Raw genomic sequence first — 26,463 nt, forward strand, 5'->3', positions numbered from 1 at the left:
CCATTCTATTTATAGAAATATCCATATTTTCATTGGTGGCCAAAGCACTGCTTATAGGAAAACCTACAGGTGACTAATAGGAGTTGCTCACTAAGTGGAATAATGAATAGTATTAGGTGTCAATTAAATCAAGCTTCCCCGAGGTGCAGGTGCTCCACAATGTACTGACACATTTCAAGTAGCAGCGCCACTTCACCCATGCATATGAACAAGCACATTTGCATATTAAAAAGCTGAAAATTATTTAACTGAAGCAAAAGTCTTTTAGAGATGATGGAGGTTATTAAAACTGTTGACAAGAAAGAAGGTAATTGCCTGAAAATGAGAGATGACATTCTGCTATACACAGGGAACGTTGTTTTTGTTGTATTGTGCAGCAGTGCCTGGGTGTATAACCTATTACATTGAGATTGCTCCTATGCAATTAGACCCTTTTTGTCCTCACTTCAATAAGGCTATGATTATGAAGGATTGAAGAACACTTGGCATATTGAATGTCTGTTGTTTTTATAACTTCGTCAGAAATGACAAAACACGTTTTGTGTCCTGTTTTTTCTTTGTAGGCTTATTGATTCTGTGATTATAATATTCATAAAAGACAATGTGTTCATGGTTGAACACTCTGTCATTTATACAGGTTTTATTTTTTTTATTTTTGAGCATAGTACTTGTTTGAATGCCAAGGTGTTAGTCAGGAAGATGGGCATATAGAAAGTAAAAGATGAATAGGTGAGAAATATAGCACTCTAATAATGCCAAATATTTCTATTAAAAATGAAAGAAAAAGCCCATTTATTTCAGAAGTGTCTGCTCAGAAATACTCACCAACTTACAGTGAATTTACTTTTTATCTCTCAACTGTGATTGTTTTCCCGTGTGTTTTCTTTGTCCTGTCTTTCCTAGTGATAGGCTAAAGAAACCGGATGAATTGCACCTTGCAAGTGGCAGGAGAAATTGCTTCTATGTAAGCCACGAGTGAGAAACTTCATTTAGCTCACGCACTGTTCTACAAGGAAGAAAACAATGGAGCTTCATTTTACGTAGCTCTCTGAGATAAAGGTGCCTGGCAGGCAATACCATTTAATGCTTACCACCTAAATGGTCATTTGTGGTGGGATTTGCAAAACTGCCTAAGAGATTTGGATGCACAGTTCCCATTTAAAGTTAATGAGAATTGGCGGCATCCAAATTCCCTTTGCAGCTTTGAAAATGTCAACCAGCCTTTCAGTGTTTGTGATCATGCTGTATGTTAAGAGAATGTTTCCTGCGAGCTCTGTTTTTGTTAGGTTTTCTATTATGTTCCAGGAGTTGGCTCAGAATCTGGAGAGAAGCACAGTGATTGCAGTGACTTGCTTTGAGTTTGGGCAAAGATGTTAACCTTTCTGCTTCAGATACCCTGTCTGTAAATTTGAGACCCTGGCACTTAAGTGATTTTGCATTACGCTTTGATATCTTTTGAATTACTTTATTTATATGAAAAAGTATTAATACTTCTTAATGAGAAGGTTTTGTTTCCCTTAGTGTCCTGGTCTGTTGAGGTGTGAGAGACATGTAAGACCCTTATCTGTCTAGAAGAGTTTAAAATGCATTAAACCACAGAACATTGTAATGATATAAATTATTTATGATATAATTGATGTACTCAAATACATAATGAGTCATAAGGATAGATGATCCAAACTCAAGTAAAAGTATGTCATCTATTAGTATTAAGTATCTTTTCAAGAATGCATGATTTCCTCCAAGTTGTGGCTTTTTCATATGTGATTGCATTTTAATCTTTTGTCAGCCACTGCATGCCATATACTTTCAGCTGACCCTTTCATAAAACCATTTATTTACTTTTACACCGAAATTAGCTGGTTTCTTAAAATTACACGATTTGAAAAAGTAGAGTTTACAATTTATGGGACCAGTCTTGCAGTTCTTGCTTAGATAATGCACCACTATACCCCAAACATAACAAATTGTTATATTAAAAGTGGTAGTTGGACTTGCTGTCATTCTGAGATACCCTCACTGGACCAGGTTTTCAAATGTTTGTAGTGTTAAACAGTTCTTCTTTAGTCACATTGAAAAAATGTTTCATTTATTAAAACTCTCAGCGCTGAGAATAGCAGGAACACTTCAGAGAAATTGTTCACATCTTTGGAGTGCTTGAAAGAGAGTCAAACTTTCTGGAAAATCTAACTACTTGATTCTTGGTGTAAATGCATGAGAAAAATGGAAGCTCAGCAGTTGTCACACTGTTCTATTCTAGTGTCATGTTTGGTGTGATATATGGTATGTATGTGTATATTTCAACAGTTTTATCTTGAATATTTGATATTTTGTTGCCTTAGCATCTGGCATTCTTTTCAAACAAAGAAAACAAAAAATCAAAAAAAACCCTGATCTAATTGTTCCAAGGGAGTGCACCACTTACTAGCTGTAGAGAAGGTCTATCACTTGATAAAATAAGCTGTATGTAGCTTATTGATAAAATAAGCTGTAGCTTCAAACACAGTAGCTCACATATTGTTCTATAATATGCTGTGGGAAGGTTTCTAGCCAGGAGAAAGGATAGATGACTGTTATGGGCCAGGAAATATCATTTGATAGGTCTTGTGCAGAAGCCATTATGGAAGTCTTTTTAAACTAGAAGTAATCTCATAGATTTTAGTAGAAAATAAATCAGTTAGCATGCTATTGATAATTAATGTTTCTAGAATAAATCTTATTTTAACCAACAAACATTTGGCTTCAACCAAAAGAGAATGTTCTTTATGCTATTAGTGAAGCAGAACATATGTTTCTGCTTTATCGGTGGCTGACGTTAAGTATGCTGATTTACTGGTTTGAAACTGGTAGTTGGGCCACTAGGATTCGTTTAATTTGTATTAAGAATTAAGTTTAAATTTTCTGCTGCACTTTTAAATTTTAGAATCTTCTGTCATTTTTTTTTTTAAATATTACAGAGAGAGTCAGGAATATTAGTTCAGGATCTTCCTTGAACAAAGCCAGGCAACCTCCTGTGCTCTGAGGCATGGAAAGGATGAGAGTGGTGGCTTTCTTTTGCGGGACTGTCAGTTGGCGGGCATGTAGGGAAAGAAAAATGACATTAAACCCAAGGCTGCTGAACCCCCTGCTCTTATAACCACTCTGAAATCAGAACCGTATTCATTTTGAAGTGCAGTAGCCACGTGGAGCTTGGTGAACTTTGCAGACTTTGCTGCTGATTATTACATGGTTACCTGCACTCATCAAGGACAGGCCTTGTGGGCTCAAGAGATCCCTGCTTGGCCGGGGCTCTGAGCGTACGGGGTGGCTACTGGCATTTCTGGCAACTCCTTGGTAGCTTTTGTGGTGTCCCAAACTTCCAAGATAGGAGGTATGGCATAGGCTTTGTGAGTTGTGGTAGAAGGACCTGCGAAAGGGCTGTCTGAAGTATAATGAGAAAGGGTTAAGGTCCCCCAAAGAAGTAGCTGACTCCTCCCAGGGAGGCTCTGAATTCTCAAAACATATTCGCAGCTGGTGGCTCCTGTATTGCTTTGTCTGAAAGGTATTATATTACAGCCTTTTTTTCTGATGGAAGCGATATTTAGCTCGTCGCGTCTTGACTCTGTAGTTGTGTATACTGTGAACATACTTTCCAGTGACCCAAATGATCAGTTGTGGTTACTGATGTTGGATGCCTAACTTGAAACATACTGGGACTGATTTTTGAGATATGTTCAGCACTTATAACTTCAACTTCCCAAACTACTGGGCCCACCAGCTTTGAAAATGAGATGTAATTTGATTCAAGTTGTACCTAAAACTTCTGGCCATTTTTTAAATACTGCAACTGTGTCTGTATCTGTGTCTAGCTATAAGCACACAGATGTATAAATATGTTTCATAAGCATTCGATGTACATAAAATACATGGGTTCCATGTATTATTTCGATTCATCTGGGCAGTAAAACCCAGCTGTCATTAAACAACACTTTTCCTCTTTCAAATGACAGTTATGAAATGGCAGACTAGTCATTCTTTCAAAGACCCAGACCTCGGTTATTGAGATGCTCAGAAGCATCTGTTGATTTTGCTGTGCCTTTATTATGCCAGGCTGAAGGTGCTGTTGATAAAGCCTTCTGAACAACCTTCCGTTTTAGCAGGGATCAAATTCCCTTTATTAGCATGAAAAAAGAGAAATACTTATCATTTGAACTGGATAAAAGCTTCTCCAATTCTTACTAAATGTTTCTGGAATCACAGTGGTCAATAAACTCTTCCTTTCTTTTCTGATATTTGGAGGAGCTATCTTGTCTGCTAACAGCAAATCTGATAAATAAAAATCTATATGTATTTCAGTGAAAATTACACTGTATTCTGCCTGTATTTTTGCAGGTAAGATTTTTTTTCTATTTTGCCTTTTATTTAATTTTGTCTTTAATCTAGCTTAAAAATGCAATGGTTGAGAGCTCTTTTACCATTTTTTCATAGGGATAATGCTGAGAGTTTCATTAATAGTAAAGCTTACATCTCAGCGGAATACAGACACCCAAACTGTTGTTTAGCTATCTAACTTCCAATTACACAAATGACAATTAGACACTTAAATCGTATTTAGATATCTGAATAACTTCAGGGATTTGAGCTAATAGATCTTTGTCTGACATTTCTTATGTGGGAAGGAGAATTAGGGAGGGGAGTGTAAAAGCAATAGCGCGATGTCTGATGAATTGATTCCTGGGTGATTTGCCTGGCTGACTCTACACAGCATTTGTAAGCATCTCAATGAAATGTTTAGGAAATTAGCCTCTGTCCTACTTACAAATGTGGAAATTTCAGAGATCCACCTCATAAATTTGATTTTTCCAAAAGGTAAGTTAAAAGGAGAGCAAACTCTTTCGTGAGGCCAGATTCTCATTTGGTGTGACTCAGAAAAGATTTTAAACATAGTTTCTTTTTGCACCTTATTTCACTGTATGGCTCAAAACAATATGATTTTTGCATGACATCTGTGGGCAAATCTGACTTCTGCCGAATAAGCCCCATTGAAGTTTATCTGAATAACTGCTTGAGGAAATGACCAGGTCCAGATTCTACTTTCTTTCTTTCTTTTTTTTTTTTTGTATGTAGATTGCACAAAGGCTAAGAAGGGACTTGGTGAGCAAGATCATTTGACCAGTTTTGGGTAGTGATAATAACAAAAATGAAATTCTGAGCCTTACTTGGAATAATTAATTATTACATTTTCCAGGCATGAGTATTTGGGGCAGCTCTTTTCTGTCACATGTAATCATTTAATACTCATTATGAAATTATGGTCAGGATGAGCTTAATAACTTTGCATTGTTATGTTTTCAATTCAGTTATCTCTATTACATGATGTTATTTTTCAAGTCCATTTTTTAAGATTGTGGTTTGCCAAATTTTCCTGTTTATGAACTATTCAGAGATAATTGAAATTGCCTGTTTCTCACATGTATCCTATTCATGCCATCTGCTACCTGAAATTTAGTTTGGATACTTGCCATGCAGTTGTAAAGTGTTTTCAGTTTTATTTATTTCTTGTTGACCATATGTTGTACTTATATCCGTGTCTATTTAATATCATATATATATACATATAAAACAAAAGGCATTCATTTATCTTGATTTACCCTGTTTAAAGCAGATATTATTACCTCATGATGTCTCAAGCCCCAGTTTAATTTTATTTAGATTTGGTGAAATTTGGTCTTCATTCATGTAAAAAATTAAGAGTTACTGAATATGGTGTAGTTGTGAAAAAATGAATGTTGTCAAGTAAACTTAGAAAATATGTAAGAATTAAGATAGTGTAATTGAAAAAAATGATACTGTTGTGCTTAAAGCTGTTGGTATTACCAATTTGCAAAAGGATTAAATTGTTCAGTAGTTGCATGAGGTAGAAAGATCATCTTTCTATCTGAGAAATTGAGTCATGAAAGGACTGAGGGGTTGATTTCTCCCCCAATGGTGTTTGAAAACCAGCGTGTTTTTCAGGAGTGTGATGATAAACTGATAGTCCTGTATTCCAGCTTCATTCTGATGGGGTGGACCAGCTAGGCTGGTCTGTGTGATCATCCAGGAGTAAGCAGAGCAGCTTCTGCAGCTTCTTCAGGCTTGCGTTGGTAGTGTTACATTACTGAGAGACTTTTCCTGAGATAGTCTGAGAATTGTTAGATTTTCCTTAACACTAGTTTGAACAGCAACATTGTGTGAATATAGGTGTGCAGCACAGCTGAGAGCTGATTTGTTACAGTATTTATCTTCCTTTGTGCCCTGAGATGGTATAGTATACTTCTGGCTGTATCACTCAAGAGTAATGCTTTCTCTATTTGCTCTTGGAAATAAATTTTTTAGCAGGTCACTGATCATCCATCTTTCAAAGTATTTCAGAAATATATGTTTGTATATGTCTGTATATATAATATTCATTCATTTATCATCAAGGGCTGATAAAAATGCCCAGTAGCAGTGTGGAGCGCACAAAGCCTTTACCAGCCCAGTCATTAGGGTTGGGTGTGCGTGCTGACTGTCTGCGTCTGCTCCTGTAAAGTTCCTGGGGGCAAGTTACTGGAAGGGGGGTGGGAGAGGAGTCATGGCTTCACCTCAGCATCTAAGCTTATGTAAAGATCTGGCTGCTTAGAGGGAAGCATTAGGCTCCATCCACAGCCTCACCTGCTGAAGCGAAGCTGCTTTGAAGTCTTTCTGGGTTCATGTGGCGATGTTGAAGGGCAATGGCATGTGTTTCACTCAGTGTTTCTCAACATGGAACTGTCATACTTTTCCATAGACAGAATGCAAGAGAGTTATGGAAGTGGAGAGGTAAAGCTTACTATGTTACTTCATTCTCCAAAGTATTCATGGCTCTCATACACATATACTCTGCAAATAAGCCTCTGAAGCCCTGTGTCAAGCATTATTTAATTCCTTGAAAGCTATTTAATTCTCCATGAAAGTCCTTAAAGTAATTTCTGAGAAGGGAATCTTGCCTGCTTTGGGCTCATTGGCCCAAGCCCTCAGGCTCACAAAATCCAGGCTGGCCCCGAGGCGCTACCTGCGGAGCCCGCCTGAGCAAAATGCGTCTTTCAAGAGGTTCAGAAGAAAAGAGGCAAAAGAGAAAAGAGTATGTGTTAACATAAAGACTAGGTGAATCTAGGTAGAGGAGAAAGGGAAGAGAAGAAGCCAAAAAGAAAATCATTAAGGGAGAAAGAGAGATTTTTCCTAATCAAGTCTAAAGTGCAAGAAGGGAGTGTTTGCAGAATGGGTACAACAATTTATCCCTGCAGCCCACTTCCCCGCTGGAGAGCACCTTGCTGTATGCACAGAACCCAGCCTCCCTCTTTCATGCACGAAGAACCCAGTTCCCTAAGACCCACGTGTTCCATGTGGGGATTAGAATTATTTCATATTTGCTCTCTGGCGTTTAGCCTGTGGTCACCTGACAAGTGTGGCAGTTTTAGGGTAAGTGCTATTATTTTTCCAGGCGGCTCGGGGTTTACAGTCGTCATTCGATTTGGAAAATGTGGACTGGATGAATGGGCTTGTTCCTTTTGTAGGGGATTACAATAATACACGGAAGCTTGTGAGTGCTTCTGACAGATGTGCTGGCGGACTGCCACTGCACGAAGGGTGCGGCTCTGACTGACAACTTGCAATTATATGATGATGAATGGTTCTGATGTGTGTTCAAGAGAATACCACTTTCTAGAAAGTGAAAGTTGTGCATACGGTTCCTATAAAGTAAGTCTTAAGAAAGGCCCTAACTTCTATTTCTTGTTGGGATAACCAATTTGGATCCCCTTTTCTGTCAAACTTTTTCTGGTTTTGATAAATAAGGGCCAAACCGAAGTTTATATGGGGGAAATTAGCTTTGGACCATTTTGGCTTAAGAAATGCTTTATCTGCGTTTTTAGTCAAATTGACATCATCACTGCAGAGATACACAAATGCATACACACAGAGAAATACTTAAATATATACACATGACTGTGCAGTAGCCAACAAGTTCATCAAAGGAAATCCATCAAGTAAAAAACCACTTTTCTGTCAGGGGTATAATTCACCCATCAGTAGGCCTGCGTCGCTCATGTTAGTGTTAATGGGAGTTTCAGCCACACACCAAAGACAGAATGTACCCACAGATGACTTATAAATGACCCCTTTCTTTGCTAGATTTAATCCAGATTTTTACAATACAGTGCTGTCAGAGTCACAGCCTCTTAGCAGCAAGATGTAGAGGAGGCCCAGTACAGGAGGGCACCTGGCACCTCGGCCCTGGCACGTTGTTGCAGAACATGGCTGGTGTTGGCTGACTCAGGATTGTTTTCCCAGCGTATGGACTGCATCTAGTAGCTGATATGAATTGTCTAATTTTGAGAAGCTGTTACGGATAACTTTGTGTGTTAGAGCTATGATACTGTGAGCTGAAACTGGAAAACCCGGGAAAGAAGAGAACTTGGGCCTTAGGATTTGGATGTGCCATCTAAGCAAGGAACAGGAGACTGTAAAAGTAGCATTTAAAAAAAAAAATCTAAATTTTGATTTTAACAAAAATAAGAACATGTGTATCTGACCGTGTAGGTAACATCTTTTTTGGATGCAAAATTAGTGGTTTACAAGTGGTTTTTGTGTGGTTTTCTGTTTGGCCAAACTTCTGGCCCTTTTTGTGGAACCAAAGGTCCTCGATGTGACTCATACAAGCTTCTTCAAAGGTAAAAAGTGTTTTTGCTTGAGTGCAGTCTTCAGTATAGGTGGAACGTGCTCATGTTATTCACATTTTCAGTCTAGTCTTTGCAAAAGTTTCCACTGTTAGAAAGTTGTTGTTAAGCAGTCTGATCCAGTTCCTGTAATTCCTGCATGACTTTGCAGTAAACAGTTTATCATGGTTTTCCTATACATTTGTTGTCAATGCTTGTTCTTATTCTCTGGTCAACAGTTTAATACGGTATAAGTATTATATAAGGGCTTAGATCTCTGTCATTACCCATCTTTTGAAATTGTTTCATTAGTGCAAAAAGATGCAATCAAAATGAATGGGCATTTTTTATACTTATTTTGTAAATAACTGCAAAAAAGCAATGGACTGTGGCGATTTAAATTCTTTAGCCATAGTTCTGGGACTAATTGCCTGTAGTCTTAGATGCTGAGTAGGTCCAGTTAATAGTTTTCAGAAGAAGGGAGATGTTACTGCCTTTGTATCAAAGTTCACATTTACACCACTGTTTATAAGCTAATAAACTCATGAGGAAGTTGCATTTTGCCGAAGAAGGAAATAGTTTATTTCCTGTCACCTAAAAAGCTTTGGGGCAATTCCTGACAATATCTGGATGCGGGATCGTTCACTGAAAGGAACTGTCGTTCCTAAACGCAAGCTATTATCACAGTTCTTCTTACTTGCCTAAAATTGGAAACTTTTTGAATTTGAGAAACTGGAGCAATCTCACTATGGAATTAAAAAAAATTCCATGTGATTTCGGTGTTCATGGAGTATACCAGCATCTCTGGGACCTGCGGCAACCACTTTGCCTTGGGAAAAGCCATGCCTGGGCATACTACCCCCCTGCCTTTGCACAGGTAGAGGTACAGTGCTCGGTGACTACTGGCTTAGGCTGAGCACTGGTGGTCGTTCCAGTTGAGATAGTTATATGACATATATAGCTTTGAAAGGAAAAAGGAACAAAAATAGAGGATTTTTTTCTGTGGAGCTCAGGCCACTGAGTTCTGAAGGGTCTCTGAGTTTCCTAGAAGTAATTAAGATCAATTCTTCACAATTTTTTCCAGGTGCCTTTACGTGCTGTACATATAGCAGTAGTAAAAGCAAACAACAGTCCTTTTGCCAGAGAGCTCTTGGTCAGATCTAAGAAAGAACAGGTGAAAATGTGATCGGTGGGGAAAAGTGGGCACCACTGACAATGACGCTAGCACATTTGATATAAGGAGCAGCAGTCACAGTGTACCACCTGCCCAGCCATACATAAGGTGGTGTAAATTATACCTTGCCCATAAATAGGTGTTTAAAAAAAGCTTGAGGAACCAGAGACATGTAACTCGCAATGGTTTAGACTCTGCCTTCCTAGTGCTCATGATTATATTAATAGTGTGAGTGCAAACGTGGGAGTAGGTTTTAGGCAGTTTTGCAGCCCAGAGATTAGAGAAGTCATTTGTTGACAAAAAAAAGATTGTATGGTCGTCTAAATACAATGAATTTAGTGGGTAAAGTCAAGATAAAAACCTCAGTAAGATAGTTCTCATGTGGAGTAAAGACAATGAAAATGCAAACAAAGGGTAAGGGATTAATCTCAGCTTTAATGTATGTAAACACAAATTAGATGGACCAAACCATGAGCACATGGAGAACCTGGCAGTAGACCAGACTTCTGCCTTTGGCTTGATAGTAACAAGCCTTTGCATTGCATGTTCGAATCATTGTGGCCACACTACTTTTTTTGTATGAAGTCCATACATACAAGCTTGTACATAAAGGATCTAGCCTTTGAAATCATGCCATGGGCTGGCTAAAGGCACTCTAAAAGTCAGGAAGTAAAACTTCCAATTCAGAAATATATGGATCTGGTGCATTTTATTATTCCTAGAGCGCAAGTTGCCTGAAGTGCATTGATAGTTAGACTCAATAGACTGTGATCTATTGAATGCAATAGGAATCAAAACTTCACCTGTTACTCATGCACTGAATTTGGTAATATATTTAAATGAATAAGGCAATACAATAATTTTCCAATATACCATGGCATTTGGCATTCTAACAAAGTTATTTTCTACCTGTCCCGTTCTTTGGAATGGGTACTTCTAAGATCATAAATCAGAACTCCTAATTGAATAATCTTTTGTGTCGGGGTTGTTTTGATAACATGAAATTTTCTATTTGCCCTAAATACGAGAAAAATTGTTCAAAACAATGGAGTCTTAGTTAGATTCTTTTGCATTTGTGTAAAGAGTATATCATAAACCAGCATTAAGCTACAATTTCAAAGTAGCAGTGTAAAACTTCATGTGTGCTTAATTTTCTGGGGAGTTGTGCAACTACAATTCAGCTCATTAATTTGAACTGTTAGAACTATAGAGTCTGGATTAAATCAACAAAAGCAAGACGACTAACTGTTTAAGACAGAAATTGTGTTAATTATCTTTGTTACCTGCAATATAACTCTCAGCGAAGGTTGTGGCGTAATTCTCTAGAGCTCCATTGCCTATTTCTTGCTAGTAGTGAGGGGAACTCTGGAAAAGGAAGGATGTTTATTAGCAGAATAGGAAATAATAACATGAAACAGGTAGCATGAGCTTCCTGTGGTTTCCCTTCTCTGTAACTATGAAGATTTAATTGTACTGAACATGTATTTACCTCTCTGGGTAGCAGATCTGGGGATGAGAATTCTCCGAGTATTATTAAAACTCCTCTGAGATGTTTCCATGTGACTGCCATTTTCTTGGCTCTGATATATATTGTATTTCTATGCTACGTATTTTGGGAAGATGTATATGGTGATGAATGTGTGCAACAGCTTTGGGGGCAAAAATTACTTTCTGCTGAGAAACATAGGATCAAGTAGTTCATCGCACTGTGACAGCACTTGCTCTAAGCAGGCAGAGGAATCTGTACACGTCTGTCAGACTGTTTGTGGGGAATGTCAAGGTTTGCTCTGAGGAGTGTGAAAGGGGGCTGTGGCTGCTTTGCCACACCAGGATGGGGTGCAACATGCACTCTTTTATTATCGTCAGTGCTCTTAGGTGGTGAAATCCAATGCAGAGAAACCAAAGTCCATTACCTGTTCACCCTGTCTTTCATTTGCCATGACCAGTAAGTACCCTTGAAATTGCCAGTGTTTCCAAATCTGGCTACTAAATCTAATTTATACAAGTCTGAGCTGTGTATAAGCACAGGTTTAAAACTCTCAATTTTGCAGAATGTCTGCATAACTGGTGAAAGCTTTCTTCAGTTACCCAACAGAACTGAATACATTTTAAAATGAAAATGATTTTTGTTTCCATGTAGATACATTTACTTACATGATTAAACAATATTTTTCCTCAAAAAGAATTCTGATTCATCCAGTTCACTAACAGGATGATCCTTCATGAATATGAAACTATCCAGTGCCTTGTTATATCCTTACTGGTCAAAATGAAGCCTTAGTGTCTATTAATTACTTATTATTCAAGCTGAGCTCTGAAGACATGAATATTACAAAACTGGCTGGGTTTTTTCAGCATAGTCTGTAAAGGTGCTACAAACGAATTACCTTCTTGGTCTTTGTAAAGGGGGAAAAAAAGAGTAGTCAGTATACCAGCTTCACAGGTGTGGGACTAGGAGTGTGAGTTTGAAAACATCATTGATTTATTGGTTGTTCAGCTTGAGGTGTTTAGGTCCTGATTCTTTTCCAGAGGACCCAACTCTGTGCAGCAGTTTATATATAGCTATATATATTATAGCCTCAGTCTTTACGTTGACTTTACATTGACACAGCTGCAGCTGTGAATGTTCAGCAATTCCTCAAATAAAACCCCAAGTTTTGTAAATTGAGCTCCCAGAAAATGAAACGGCAGCCCATCGTGGCTCCTTTTGCAGCTCCCTCCCTTATTCATGTAATTTCTTTGAACTTCCGCGATGAAATGTGGCCAGTGATTGTGCAGGCACCAGCCTCGTTTGCTCTGCAGTTCATCTTCATGCTTTTGTCTGGGGCTGTCCCACGTTGGCCTGAATGCAGCAAGAATCCTGTACCAAAATGGCATACATTTTTTGTTTTTATTGTAAAGTTGGTTTATTATTTATTTAAAGAATGTATCAGCATGTTCACACAGGGGCTGAATTAGGATTTCCTCGACAGCTTTAATGCTAGCATTTCTGTCTCTTTCCAGTACTTGACTTCACAAAATTATAATGGTCTTTTACAGGAGAAAAAAACCCCGATGGCTTATTTTCAGCTCTCTATATATAGGGAAATGAAAATGTTATGATATTGTTCTTGAAGATATTAGTGTATTCTTCTCATAAATCTTTTCACAGATTTGTAACAAACCAGCTATTATTCCTGAAGTATATAACCATGGCAATTAGATTGGTGCTTGTGAGGTCTGTGAACCTTTCAAAGCTCTGTATCTTGAAATTAGCTCAGGAAAGTCTTGCTTGCTCTATGTTTCTGTTTCTATAGAATATGATAGTTTAAGTCAGAATTTTATTAGTATAAAAGCGGCTCTAGAGCTGATTTTGTCAGTGTATTTTAGCGTCCTGGAAAAGACTACATCATGTGCCATAGAGACCTTCAGAAATGGTAAATAGAGAGGAGATTCTAGCTATTGTTTTCATTCCTTTGCATCCTTGTTTGAAGTCATTTCAAATCAAGAGCATATTATTTTGCTGTCTTTGTATTATACTTTTACATACAAAAATGCTTAAGGATTTCTCGTGAAAAATTCTTTTTGTTATACAATTGTTTTAATTTCAGAATATTTTATGTAAGAGCTGAGTTAAGATTTTTATACACAATATTAAGAAGCCTTCAAATCATTAAACAGATGTTTATTACTGCATTATTAGGGTAATGAGTAGAACATGATTTGGGGGAACAAAATAGAGGTCTTTTGAATCATCCATGTTTTGTTCATAAATCATCTGGTGTCACAAATTTTCCGAGGAACATTAATCAGTTTAATAGAAACTGATTTTTCTTGCTTTTCAGGAAGCCCCTTCACTCCCACTCCCCCAACTCCATGAAACTAACCTGGTGTGAAGGAGGTTACACACAGCTGTATTTTTGTGTTACCTTTTGTTTAAGATGATTCTACTCCACTAAACTTTGAGTAATCTTTTCATAGTAAATTTACAGAATTTCTACTTTGTTAAAAGATAATGTTTAATTGGCATTGCACTTGATAAGACGCAATAATGTGTAAGTCTATTTGTGCTACCAGGTGATTTCTTGATTTGAGATGGGAACTTCTGCTTGTTTCAGCTTGGTATAAGAATCTGTGACAGTTGCAATGTTAAAAGGAAAGAAAATCTTACTAAATGTCTTTGGTAGGATGAGTCCAGTGGCTGGGTTTAGTACGTAGCTGAACACAGACTGACATGCAATCTGCAACTTCTTGAGCTACGAGGGAAATTTGTTTGTAAAAGAAAGACATTACATGTCCAGAGGCCATACGATACATGATTTGTTCCAGAGCAGTTTAAGAAAGAAAGATTTAACGATTAAATTCCCAATAGTTTGTTTTTTGGTTTTTTTTTTTTTTTTGAGTAATAATGAGAAGAAAGTCACTTCAGCTTGGAAGTGTGTGAGAAGAGTGGATACCAAAGATGAAAGTGAATTGTTTAGGGTTGTAAAAGGACTGTAACAGGAATTGGAGGTATGAGATTAAGAGAAAGGATAATTAAGCCAAATATTGGTGGAAATTTTAAATCTATTTAAGGCGAAGTAGGCTTTGATGGAGCTATGCTGACGAGTTCTAGCTAAGATAGTGGTTCAATCCGTTCTTCTTTTCCACTCTGAGTAAAAATGATCTTCTAGAGCTGGTCAATACAGTAAGATGTGAAGATGTGGAGGCAAAGGAAAATACTGAAGATTTTGAGACCTGATTCCATTAGCAGAACTTTGCTTTTTGCAAAATAACAAATATTGCAAATCCTATTGATTTCATTACTTTGCTAATACATATGCAATAAGAGAGAGGAAAATAAGTGTATCATTCTTTTTTATTATATCAGTTTATGTAATCTTTTGGCCAGGAATTGCAAGCAAATTATGCTCCCCTTTTCCTGATTATCCCTGATTGCTGTTGTGTAAAGCCTGAGACTCTCTCTTGCCAATATTATATGTTCACTTGGGAAGTAAATAGAGGTGCACATACTTAGGGAATAGGTGATTACATATAATATACAGTATGCTATCATTGTAATGCAAATAAGGCAATGATGTGTACTTCAATGAATGCAGCCAATCTAACAGTAAAATATAGCTTATAATGGAAGGGAAACTTTAAGTGGAGGAATGAAATGTATGTGTAATTCTGAAAGACTTTAAAGATATTTCTCTTCTACTAATATGCCAAAACATTGCATCCAAGCAATTACACTGACATTTGAGAAAGCTCCATTTGACATACATAGTGTATCGTCTAGTGCAGTGTTCATGAAATTAACATTTTCCTGAAGTAATCATATACAATTAAGTGACCAAATAGTTCTGAGGCAATACAACTGTATTTCACAGGAACTAAATATATTTCTTCACACTGATCCTGCATGTTTTAGTTGAGCAGTCATTAGCATGTTTATAATGGTTCTAATTTAGCACAACATTTTCTGAATTTTATCCTTGAGTCATTTACAAATTGTTCATATTGAGTAAACAAAGGAAACAGATTGCATTTTATACTTAGTAATTTATCTGAAAGAAGAGGGGAGGGTTAATTGTCTGAAAGTTTTGCTCTGTTTGGGGAAGTGATTCTCGTCTTGCATTGCTTGGCACACAATGCCTTTTTCCCTCTGTTCTGGGAAAAAAAAACAAGAAAGAATGGAGGAGTGAGTAAAATGAAAAATTAGGAGCAGGACAAGATTTGCCACTCCCAAAGGGGAGTGTGGAGCAGAATTGGAGCTGGCACGAGATTATCTAAAACAGTTGGTGCATTCCTTAATGATCAAGTGCTTGAGAAGTCCAGCTCTCTCTCACAGAGCATCTGTGTTGATGTTTATATCGGTGCCCTGCTGTATGGGAAAAGCATGCTTTCTCTTGTTGCTTTTCTAAAAATAGTGTGGCATATAGCATTGTATGAGTTATTTTAAGAGAACAAAAACATTTGCAAGGTTAAAGGTTCTGCTTTTTAATAAATAAATAAAAATAAAGGTCAGAACTGTATCTTGGGTTATTCTTTCCATGAAATTCAAACTCCTTTTTATCTAGAGTTTTGCACTGAGCAGCATGTGTCTCAAAATGCTTCTTGCACTAGAGAATTCCTGTTGAAACAAGCCATTTTAGATGGATTTGGTACAAGCTTCAGACTCTCTACAGTGTTTTCCCACTAGCCACATCACAGAAAGCAGGTCTGGAAATCACCCCCAGTTAAATTCCAGTGTTTCTGTTTAGAATGTCTGTTGTTTCATGCAAGATCTAGACCATTCAAGCAGTGCAAATGAATTCAGAGGAAAACCAGAACATTTTAATGCCTAATTATTTTTAGTGAGCTTGGAGAGTTTTAATTAAAAGTTAAGAGAGCTCTCCAAGCTCTTACAGTTCTAATTTTATCATATTGTGGAAATCTTGTCACTGTGAAAAAATGTACAGCAGTTGGCAGATTTACTTGGTTCCCCGTCCTAAACAAAACTGTAACGCTGGGTAGTCAGATCTCAGTCGCATTTCCATTATTGCTTTTTCAAGAAAGCATCTAGTGTGAGCCCACTGCCTTTTGCATAGAATTGTATTTAGGAAAGCTTCTTTGCCCTTTGGTTTTTTGGTGTTTTTTTTCCCCTCTTTGTTTGGTTTTACACTACTGCCTACAGGTTGTACTGAGAATGGGCACCAAGTTCTAATTCACGACCAGAAATGTGCTAGGTGTTCCCCAGACCCTTGTGAGATGTGCAGTCTGTGCCAGGAACATCACAGCCTCAATAGCCCAGGCAGACAAAGAGGTGGATAGAAACCATCAGTATGAGAGGAGGGAGTAAGCGACTGGCCAGGATTACTTGATTCCTTCATGGCAGGAGGAAGATATAGAATTTAGGAGTGATGATTATTAAAAAAAAAAAAAATTGCAGTAAACGTAGCAAAAGGAATTAGCAGGTTTTCCTGTTCTAAATGTCTTATTGCTCATTTTTGTGTTGTGATTGTATTTTTGTTTTTCAAGAACTTGGCTTCGGAAAGCTTATTAAATCAAGAAAATCTTGAAAAGTTGGCCAAAGAACTCAGTTCACTGGCTAACAACATGTCTGAAATGCCTTATTTTAATTTGCTGTTAGACCAGAGCAATTAATTACTGTATGAGAACAGTATGGAAATTGAGAAGGATGAGATGAGATTCCCCTGACCTGCCTCTCCACTGACGACAAGATTGAAGCCAAGCTGCTTATGAGCAAGAGACGGTGGCAGTACATTGCAACTACGGATGTTAAGCCTTCAGGCTGATTTTTGATTAGTTTTGTATTGTTGCTGTCTCCTTTTCTTTTATTTAAAGTTTATTGAAACAGAAAAGGATAATTTGTGTTTGAAAGAAGAAAAAAAGTAACTATGGCAACAAAGAATCTATTTTAGTAACATTACACAAACTTTACATCCTTGGATTAAATAAGAATAGATAGTACCATCCTGCAGTTAAGTTTCTGATAGTCATGGTTGAATTACAGTTTTATGTTTCAGATCATGAAGGTAAATGTAAATTCCTTAATTTAATTTTGAATTGTTAGAAGATTATAAAATCATGTTCTTTCAAAGTGAATTAAATTAACCTTTTGCCTTTCCCTTTGATATCAACACGTTAAGGTTTGCATATAATTTTAAAATACAGAACACAAAGCACGAAAATTAGGAAATATTTTTATGATACAGATCTAAGCTAGATGGTTCTTCAAGGAAATCTGATGGGCAGTGAACTCACAAAAGGCATGTAAGCAAGCTGTTACGCATTCAGAGACGGATCACTTAATCAAAGGTCCCAACACAGGTATATTAAAACTCATCGCTGGATTTTAAAAAATATAATGAATTTTCTGAATAATTAACTTTTTTTAAATGAATGGATCTTATAATAGCACCAATGCATCTGGTGTTTTAGTTCAACTGTAAGAAACAAACCCTGACTTGGGTAATCTAAATTATGCTTGACTTTTTTTCAGGAATATTTGTAGAGTACTGATTCTATTTAGTTTTTTGTACTCTTAACAGATTTAGTATTCTGTGAAGAACGCTGAAGCAAACCTTCCTCCTTCAGATGCATGATGGGTTGGGCTGTGATTGTTATTATTTTAGATGTTGGGTCCTTCACCCACTTGAAAAAGCACATTTGCCCTGAGGTATGTGGTGAGATGTGCAAAGTTACAGGAGGGAGCAGGGCAACCAAATGGTTGCCACTGTAATGATTATTTGAAGCTTATGTGGTTTTTGGGGAAAAAAGCAGCTCTTCTGCAGTAGGAATCCAGCGTGACAGGCCTCGTGAGCACACAAATGTCTGTCACAAGTTCATAATCTCGTTTAACATACTCTCAAAGAAAAAAACCAAAACACCTGCGTAACATTTTTCTCTAACAAATATTTCATAGATGTTGACAGGGTAATTCCACTTGTGCTGTTTTGCTCATGGTGTAGACTTGGATGAAGCGTTTGAGCTCGTTTGGCAAAGGCTGGTCCGGAGGACACCTCTTCTCCTGTGGAGCTGCAGGCAGATCAATGTAATGAGAGTAGCTTAGAAAATACAGAAAGTTAGAGATGCAAAAGTATGATCTTATTATGTTCAGCAATATCTGCTAAATTGTAATGGGGTTTAACTATGGACTATAGTCCTGAAATAGAGACAAAGATGCCACTAGTGCTGTAGTGCTGTTCTTCTAAAATGCAGCTTATCCTCCTCCTCCTGAGGGATCTGATCATGTTTTAGAACAATTTCTCTCACAGTATGCCTGATTTCTAATTCCTCCACCTTGTCTTTCCAGTGCCTTTTTCTCTGAGATGTAACAGTTCAGATACATGTAGAAGTATGTCAGCTATACCTTTGATTGAATTATATTTCTGTATTGTTTATGAACTTGCTATGCATTTGCAATCATTATTAATAAATCAATGTGCTTTTGTCTTCTGTCACAAAGTAATGTATGCATTCAAAAAGAATTGTATGCAAAACAAGTCATGTTTTAGAACTCATATCATTAATAACTATCAGTTTGTAGTATTGTTACAACATGTTGTGAGGGGAGCTTATTATAAAAGAAATAACGAGGCACTGCACAGTAGCAAGAATAAGATGGTTCGGTTGATCACTGGTGTAGGTGTTATAAATATGCCAGTCTGTACTATAGTGTTTTATTAAGTCTCAAAAAGTCAAAGCTGATTTGAAATAATAATGTCTGACAGTCAGTGCTTTGAAGTTTTGCTGCTGCACTCTCACATTTAGGCTTTCTTTTATGTATGACTTTACCATAAAAAACAAAAACACACACATGGCATGAATGCTTTTTTTTTTTTTTTTTCATATCTGTATTTCAAAGAAAGTAATAGGAGGCTACTTCAATGAATTAAAAGGGGAAAAAAAAAAGGAACAGCCCCCCCAGACCAATGAGGATAGATGCAGGCCACTGTAAGGTCATACAGTATTCATGTAAGCTATAGCTGGAGTTGGTAACTTGTTGAAGACTATGAAACTGAAAATTTAAAAAAAAAAAAAAAAGGAAGAATAAGGAAGAGACGAAGCAAAAGCTATCCTTGATAGGAACAAGATGACTTTCATGCAGTCGGAAGAACTTGAGAGCTTGGCTGTGATAGCTAACACACTCGTTCTTCATCACCGGTCATGCAACAAAGAGCTGGATTCCATCCATTCCATGACTGATTGATTACCCAATGGACAAATGTTAATTCTTTTCATCGATGCTTTGTCATTGTGGAGAGATCCTTTTCATCTAACACCTAGGCTTTTTTTCCTTGCCTTTTTTTTTTTTTCCTGCTTATTTATCTTTTAACATCCTTTTTCCATTCACCTTTGCAAAACTGTCATGTCTAACAAGATTCTCACAGTACTTTGAACTCCTTTAGTTTACAATTAAAATTGCTAACAAAGTATGTAATAAACCGTGATATTAAATAATACTCAATGATTTAATTTAGTCATCTCATTCTAATTATACTTAACCTGTTTGCTGTCCTTGAAAGAAAATCTTCCCTAGTCCACAAGAGAAGAATATAAAGGATGAGAAGCTGGTGGTGTTAATATAATAAATTGCTCCAGTGCAACTTCACGAGTTTGATCTTACATGTGTCAGTACGAAATATGCTACTTTGCGGCATAAGCCCAACTGTGGTTTATAAAGTCAGTGAGAAGAGCTAAAAATGTATAAATGCTAATTTCTTTCTTTGCTTCTTTTATAATTGTCTTTAACAAGAATACCCCTGAATTTTGAAAATGTCGTGATCCACAAGGTTTTGGAATGGTGCTGAAGCAGAGCCTCAGTGCAGCGAGAGTGATGCAGTGCAGATGTGAATTCGGGCTTCTTCAATGTTCAGTGCTGGATTCTGAGTCGATGTTTTGTTTCTATAATGAATCAAACCAGAAAATGAATCAATATGGATGAGGGCATTTTACTGAAGTCAGAAGCTATCTTTGTAGATTTTATATGTATGGAAAAATTAATTTTCAGTGCAGAAAGAAGAAAAAAATTCCCTTTCTGATTCACAAACCTTTTCAAAATGTGTGTTTGTGAACACAGAATACAGAACTTGAAGGGAGACATGCCTTTCAAGCATAAGCCTTTATATTTAGTTTCATGTCTAATGTGGAGGACCTCCGGAGAGCTTTAACACATATGATTATTTCCAATTCTAAAAATCATGCAGATTAAACCTACTAATTGAAAATTTACAGGGATTTCAAAAGAGCTATTTCTACAACATTATTAAAAAGTTTATTAAAAGGCTCATTGTATGTTTCTGTAAGCTCCCCAATGACAAAATACAGTAGCTATGAATTGTGTGGTCAGATCTGTAACACAGAGTTTGGCTGAGACAGGGGTGTTTAAAGAAATGTTTCTTAAGGAATTTTTCACTCATTTATAGAGATAAAAATTTTAACTAGTGATGTGATTATATATATATATATATAAAAAAAAAGGCACACAGATAGATCTGTTTTGCGTTCCAGATCTTTTTCAGTCTGTCTTTAGAAATATGATTTTTTTTCCCTTATGTAATATAGGAACGCTGCAGACAAAGATGGGTGCTCTTAAGAACAGTAAGAGAAGAAATAAAGCAAATGCTTTTGAGGAAAGTACTTTATCAAATCCTGTGATATGCTAATTATTATTATTATTATTTTTAATTTAAAGGGTTTTCCTTCTTTGTATGAATTGAGGGAAATAGCTAAAAAGCAGTAAAATGCATAACTTATAGCAAGCATCAAAATAAAACTCTAGAGCTTTTGGGTTTTTTTCCAGGGATGAGGGGTCTGAAATTTTGGCAGGGGAGAAACACAGAAACATCTTTTTTAAACTAATGATGATATCACAAAAAAGGACAAATTATAATGTTCTATTGATAATTGATGGTTATTTCTTGAATCTTCTATTATCAGGCCAGAACTCATAAAAGTAATAAGTGCCTGTTATTGTTAAAAGTAAATTGTTATTATATAACAAGTATTTTAACACTGTTTATTGCAACTCACAGCTCCTTAATTTTGCCTCTTTCATAGAAAGATATAATTAGTAAATAAATTTTCTACTGAAATATTACTTCAAAAACATTTACAAGCCGTGTTGTCTTTCCACGGAGGCTTGCACGGTGAAAATGTGTTGCAATTAAAACCTGATCTTTGATCTTTCAGTAGTTATGCTCTGGTTTGCTTTCAGTTGGGTTTGGGTTCTTTTTTGTTTTTTGTTTGATTCTGTTTGTTTGTTTCAAATGAATGATACTAATGTGAATTTTTAGGCTGAGACTACATGCACCCTAAAATATGATTGGCCATGTGACCCTTTTAGTCCTTAAACTTCTCCCAAAATCTTTGACTCCTCCTTCTGTGACCTGTTTGAGTGTTTTTCCTGCCTCTGAATATTTTTTGAATCCTGTGAGATGGAACAAACTGTTACCCATTGCACTGATGCGGTCTGCGTTGCCATTTTTAATCTGAAGTTTTTGCTTTGGTTTTCTCTTGTGTGAATGCTTCTGATGGGACTGCTGACATGAGACTTTGAGCCACGATTTGACCTTAATCTGCCACTAATTTAGCAGAAGATATGTTGGGCTGAATTCTGGACCATGTACACTCTGGTGTTAATTTGGAAGTGACCGGAGTGGGATCAGTGCAAAAGTTGTCAAAATTTGGAACGTTATTAGTTATTTAGAAAGTATTGTGTAAATTGATCTCCTCCTAAGACAAACAGCAGCTGGCTCTGGGAGCTCCTGGCGGCTGAGGTGCCTGGCTGTTCCCGGCGTATGCACTAGGAAACAACCTGCTCAGCAGCACCCAGAGTGGGACATGGTCTTAGAACAAATACGATTCATTTGCAAAGATTAATTTCAGGAACAGATTTGTGTTTAAATAATGTTTTTGATATCTCGCTAAACTGGGATGAAGGGTTTCCAAGGAGTTTAGCATAGACACTGCTGATGACTCTGTCTACCAACAAAAGTAAATGCACAACGTTTGATGGAGATTGTATTGTTACTAACTGGGAAGGGAAAATAAGCATTCAGTTGTGTGAGAAGGTTTCTTGATAATTGTTTATAAATCTGAATTGTGGTTCTTAAAGTCATAAAACTCTGGATCACCCATCAACTGTAAGAATTCCCATCTTAAAAGTTGCCTTTTGTAATTTATCTGGAAGGTTATGTATAATTTAGGCTTCAGAGCCACTTAGCTTAATTTAGGAACTGAAAAAATCTTTAGACACTATTGAAGTCTATTACTTCCAAAATCAAATTTTCTCCTGGAACTGGGGTCTGATCATAGCAAACAGTAAGACTACTTCTACTTTCTCCTAATAATGACTTCAGTGGCAGTTTTGCCTGTGGAAGGCCTCCCAGGTTGGGGCAAAGATTTGAAACATATTCTGAACTTCAAATTATGAAAGTCTGTCTTCTAATCATTGCATGTTGTTTATAGTGAGAAAATTTCTGATACTGTGAACATCCAACATGTAGAGTGCTTTTATGAATTCCATGGAGACATTATATGAATAACTTTTGCATTGACATGGGTATAAAAATGGGTTGCAGATGTCACTGTGTGCCAAATTTCCAAAAAAAGCTTCTAAATCTTCATGTATAATTTCGAGTGTACAATCATTCTCAAATGAAAAAGGCAGAATTTGTATATACATTGGCAATCTATGCATGTAAATTGGCAGTTAGCATGCATAAATCCTGAACGAAGTTTTCCTTTCAATTAGACCCTTGTTAAATCCATAGTAACTCCATTAACCTTGGTGGAATTACTTTGGATTTAAAATGCAGTTAAATAAGAACTCTGTTTAGCTACAAGTTCATTTGCCTTTGAAACTATGGTCCGCCTAGAACAGGGAGAACAGTTTTAAAATGAAGATGGCACCTGTTTTCCTGATGTGTGAGAATAAATTCAGTAATATTTGGTAATATTTTTTTTCTTTTTCCTTGTTTTTCTTTTTTAATAGATTCATCCTGCATGGAAAAGCTACTTTCTAAAGACTGGAAGGAGAAGATGGAAAAATTAAACACAAGCGATCTCCTTGGAGAAATTAAAGGTATCTCACTAGATCAAATTTTAAATGTTTGCATATATTTTAAAAGGAGGATTGAGGATTTTTTTAAAGTTCAGAAAAAATAAGAACTAACAATCATAACAAGAGGGTTCTTTCTTCTTTCTAGTCAACTCATCCTGTTTTTTATGTTTATATTTGAGGTGATGGATGTGTCCACCAAATAAATAAATCAGAGTATGTCACAATCAGTTATAGGCAGTATCAAGGATGTTATCACAAACACCAGGTTAGTTACATTGGTTCACTGACATTAGCTATATGTCTTTGTGACCAGAGGAAAAGGAAGAAACATCTTGAAAACGTGGAGTTACTAGTACTTGGTACTGTTTCTTCCCAGTTGCATAAACTATGTGTAAAAACTGCTTTCAGATTAGAAATGGGGGAAATTGTGTGATTACTGTTCTAAATCCTTGATTCCAAATAGAGAAATAAAAAAATAAATATTTCTGTTCATGCTATTCCTGTGGAGAAAGAGTAGCTTTGGATGAAATTTTGGACCTGCTGGAAAAAGTGCAAGTTTTATTGCATATATAGACAGTACTTCCCAGTATTTCCAAGGTTTGTTGAACAGGCAGTCTAGTAAAAGTGGAATTGTCTTGACAATTAAGTACTATGTAGAAAACTTGAAGTGTTTTTCCCCACCCATCAATTCTTCAATGGATTTTCTCAGTGAGAAGAAATTCAGTGTTATTGATTAAGCAACAAATTAAAGAGGTGGGGGGTTTTGTGCTGTGAGAAGGGGTCATAAGGCATGTTTGAGGAGTACACAACGTACCTTAGATTGTTTTCTCTTCATTGGTATAATTTTATTAAATTGCAACTACAAATATGTGGAAACAGAGCGTCATGTACATCATATTAATAAAACTTCACTAGTGCAAAAAAAAAAGAAAGAAGGAAAGAAAGAATGGCACTATTTGATGAAAATAGATGCTTAGGTTTTTGTATTTCCACCAGGGAAACTTAAGATAGTTCAATTTTTTTTATTACACGTAGAGATGAAAGATTGTTCCTTTTTAATAAGTAAGCTGTAATTGGTTCCCTCAGAGGAATCAAGATCAAAATCTTGGATATTTTTTTGGTAGAATTACGAAAATGTGTATTTTTTAGCCAGTTAAGAAATCCTATAGTAATGTCAATGGCAGAAGTATAGTATGCAGTTTTACAGGAACATGTTAAAACTGACTGGAACAAAATCCAACAAAATTATGTCTTGAAATCACATTCTATTTAAAGCCATATTGTCTCTCATAGTGTGGAAAACATTGAAGTTTGTCCATTATTTGCACAATATAACTACTTAATCTTTAAACAGTAACTACTTGAATGCTGTTAGTGAACCAAAATTAAATGAGGGGGGATCTCTAACAATGCAGGATAATGTTCGTTATTCTTTTATATGGCACAAAAAGCTTTTTCATGAGCTTTCATTTATTAGAAGAAAAAGTTTGTTTTTCTCAATATATGTTATTCTTCCTATTTTCTTAGTATATATATTCACTGCAAAATGAATGGACAGAGTTCCTTCTCCTACCCTTTTTCTCATCTGCCTACAAAGCATTCTCACTCAGACTTGGAAGAATTTTCATCTCATTCAACTATGTTTTCTGGAAGCATAGCCTATTAGCTGTACAAAAGGGATCACCTGATTAGGCTCACCAGATTTACATGTTGACAGTCATTCGGCTAGTTTCCACAACTCACTTCCTGAGTCTCATCCCTAGAAACCTCTCCTTAAGTGGTCTTTGCGTCTGCAGTATTGCTCCCTGCTACTAGTTGACTTCCAGCAAGATGCAATGCTGAATCTTTGCCACTGCACCTGCATGTAACATATTCCATGAACGGGCAAAAACACAGAGCAGCATACACAAGCACAGAAGATAAATGATGGTTGCTGTTACAGCGTGCTTTATACTTACCATATCCAAACCTCTTGACAAAGGCATTAGTGTCATTTTATAGAAGAAGAAAGCAAGGTGCAGAGTTACACAGCAGAGGCAGCGGCCGGTCTGCAGTGGGACTTAGTTCCTTGGGGCTTGTGAGCCAGTGGCATGGCTGCAGTCTCCAGGCCGGTAACTCCTAGCTGATAAAATCGCTGTCAACCCAATAGCCTGGTTTTAACTCATATTAGCATTTGTGTGCCTTAAATCATCTCAGAAAGAAAAAAAGAAAACAAAAACAAACAATGCAACAATCTAGCCCATGGCAGCATGAGACACAGATTACAAGAAGGAAATAAAGCAAAGTAGGACAACCAGAAAGGATTTTTAATCTGTCAAAGAAGCATACTTAAAAAAAAAAATTTTTTTTCTTTTCAGTGTTCAGGGTGGTAGATTTCCAAATCAATGAAGTTCATTTTCACAGTGCTGAATGAATTTCCAGTTAGGTAACTGGCAGGGCATGCTGAGGTCTGAAAGAGCTGCTTTTGAAACTGTGTCATCTTTGGGAGGTCAAATATAATTTTCCTTAATTTCCATTAGATTTGAGATCAATTTATTTAACTGGCTGATATTTTTGGCTTTTGTGCAGACTTTCTGCTCATATTACTGAGAGCCTAACTTAAAGACATGAAGTGGTGCAGTAAAAATAAACAAATGAGGTCATTAGGGAAAAAAAAATCTTGATTACAAGAAAGTGAGGTGTGGTCCTGTGAGGAACTGCTCTTTGCACTGACTGTTACTGGGAGTTGTTTATTTTAGAGAGAAGGCGGCGTTCTTGCTAAGGATAACCTGAGCACATACTCTTCCTCTGTGTCTGCACAACTACAGCCCTCCCCCCTCAGTGAAAGACTAGCATCTTGGTTGTGGGAAGGCAGTTCGCTGAGAATCACTGCCAGAAAAAAGGATGAAAGCAGAAAAAAAATTGTACCACTGACACAAACTGTTTCTATTCATGTTTGGGAAGTGCATAGATGAGAAGATAATTGGCTGAGAGAAACATATAAAAATGGTATTTTCTTGCTTTACCTTCTATATTTAGAACACAATAGTGTTAATCAAGATATAATTATAAACCATATCTAT

At 36.6% G+C, this 26,463-nt stretch overlaps 1 protein-coding gene across 13 annotated transcripts in view; it reads left to right on the top strand.

Moving 5' to 3' along the window:
• Nucleotides 1-26,463, top strand: part of SOX6 (SRY-box transcription factor 6) — a 375,778-nt gene that overhangs the window by 176,071 nt on the left and 173,244 nt on the right. For 11 of the 13 annotated variants that reach the window (XM_055814310.1, XM_055814313.1, XM_055814314.1 and 8 more), the window contains one exon: nt 23,333-23,422. The exons of the other annotated variants lie outside the window; for them this stretch is intronic. In XM_055814310.1, coding sequence (XP_055670285.1) covers nt 23,333-23,422 — 90 coding nt within the window. The remainder of the gene's footprint in view (nt 1-23,332; nt 23,423-26,463) is intronic. 13 annotated transcript variants of the gene reach the window in all.

Source organism: Falco peregrinus, chromosome 9, assembly GCF_023634155.1.
Source record: "Falco peregrinus isolate bFalPer1 chromosome 9, bFalPer1.pri, whole genome shotgun sequence".
NCBI classification, from domain to species: domain Eukaryota; kingdom Metazoa; phylum Chordata; class Aves; order Falconiformes; family Falconidae; genus Falco; species Falco peregrinus.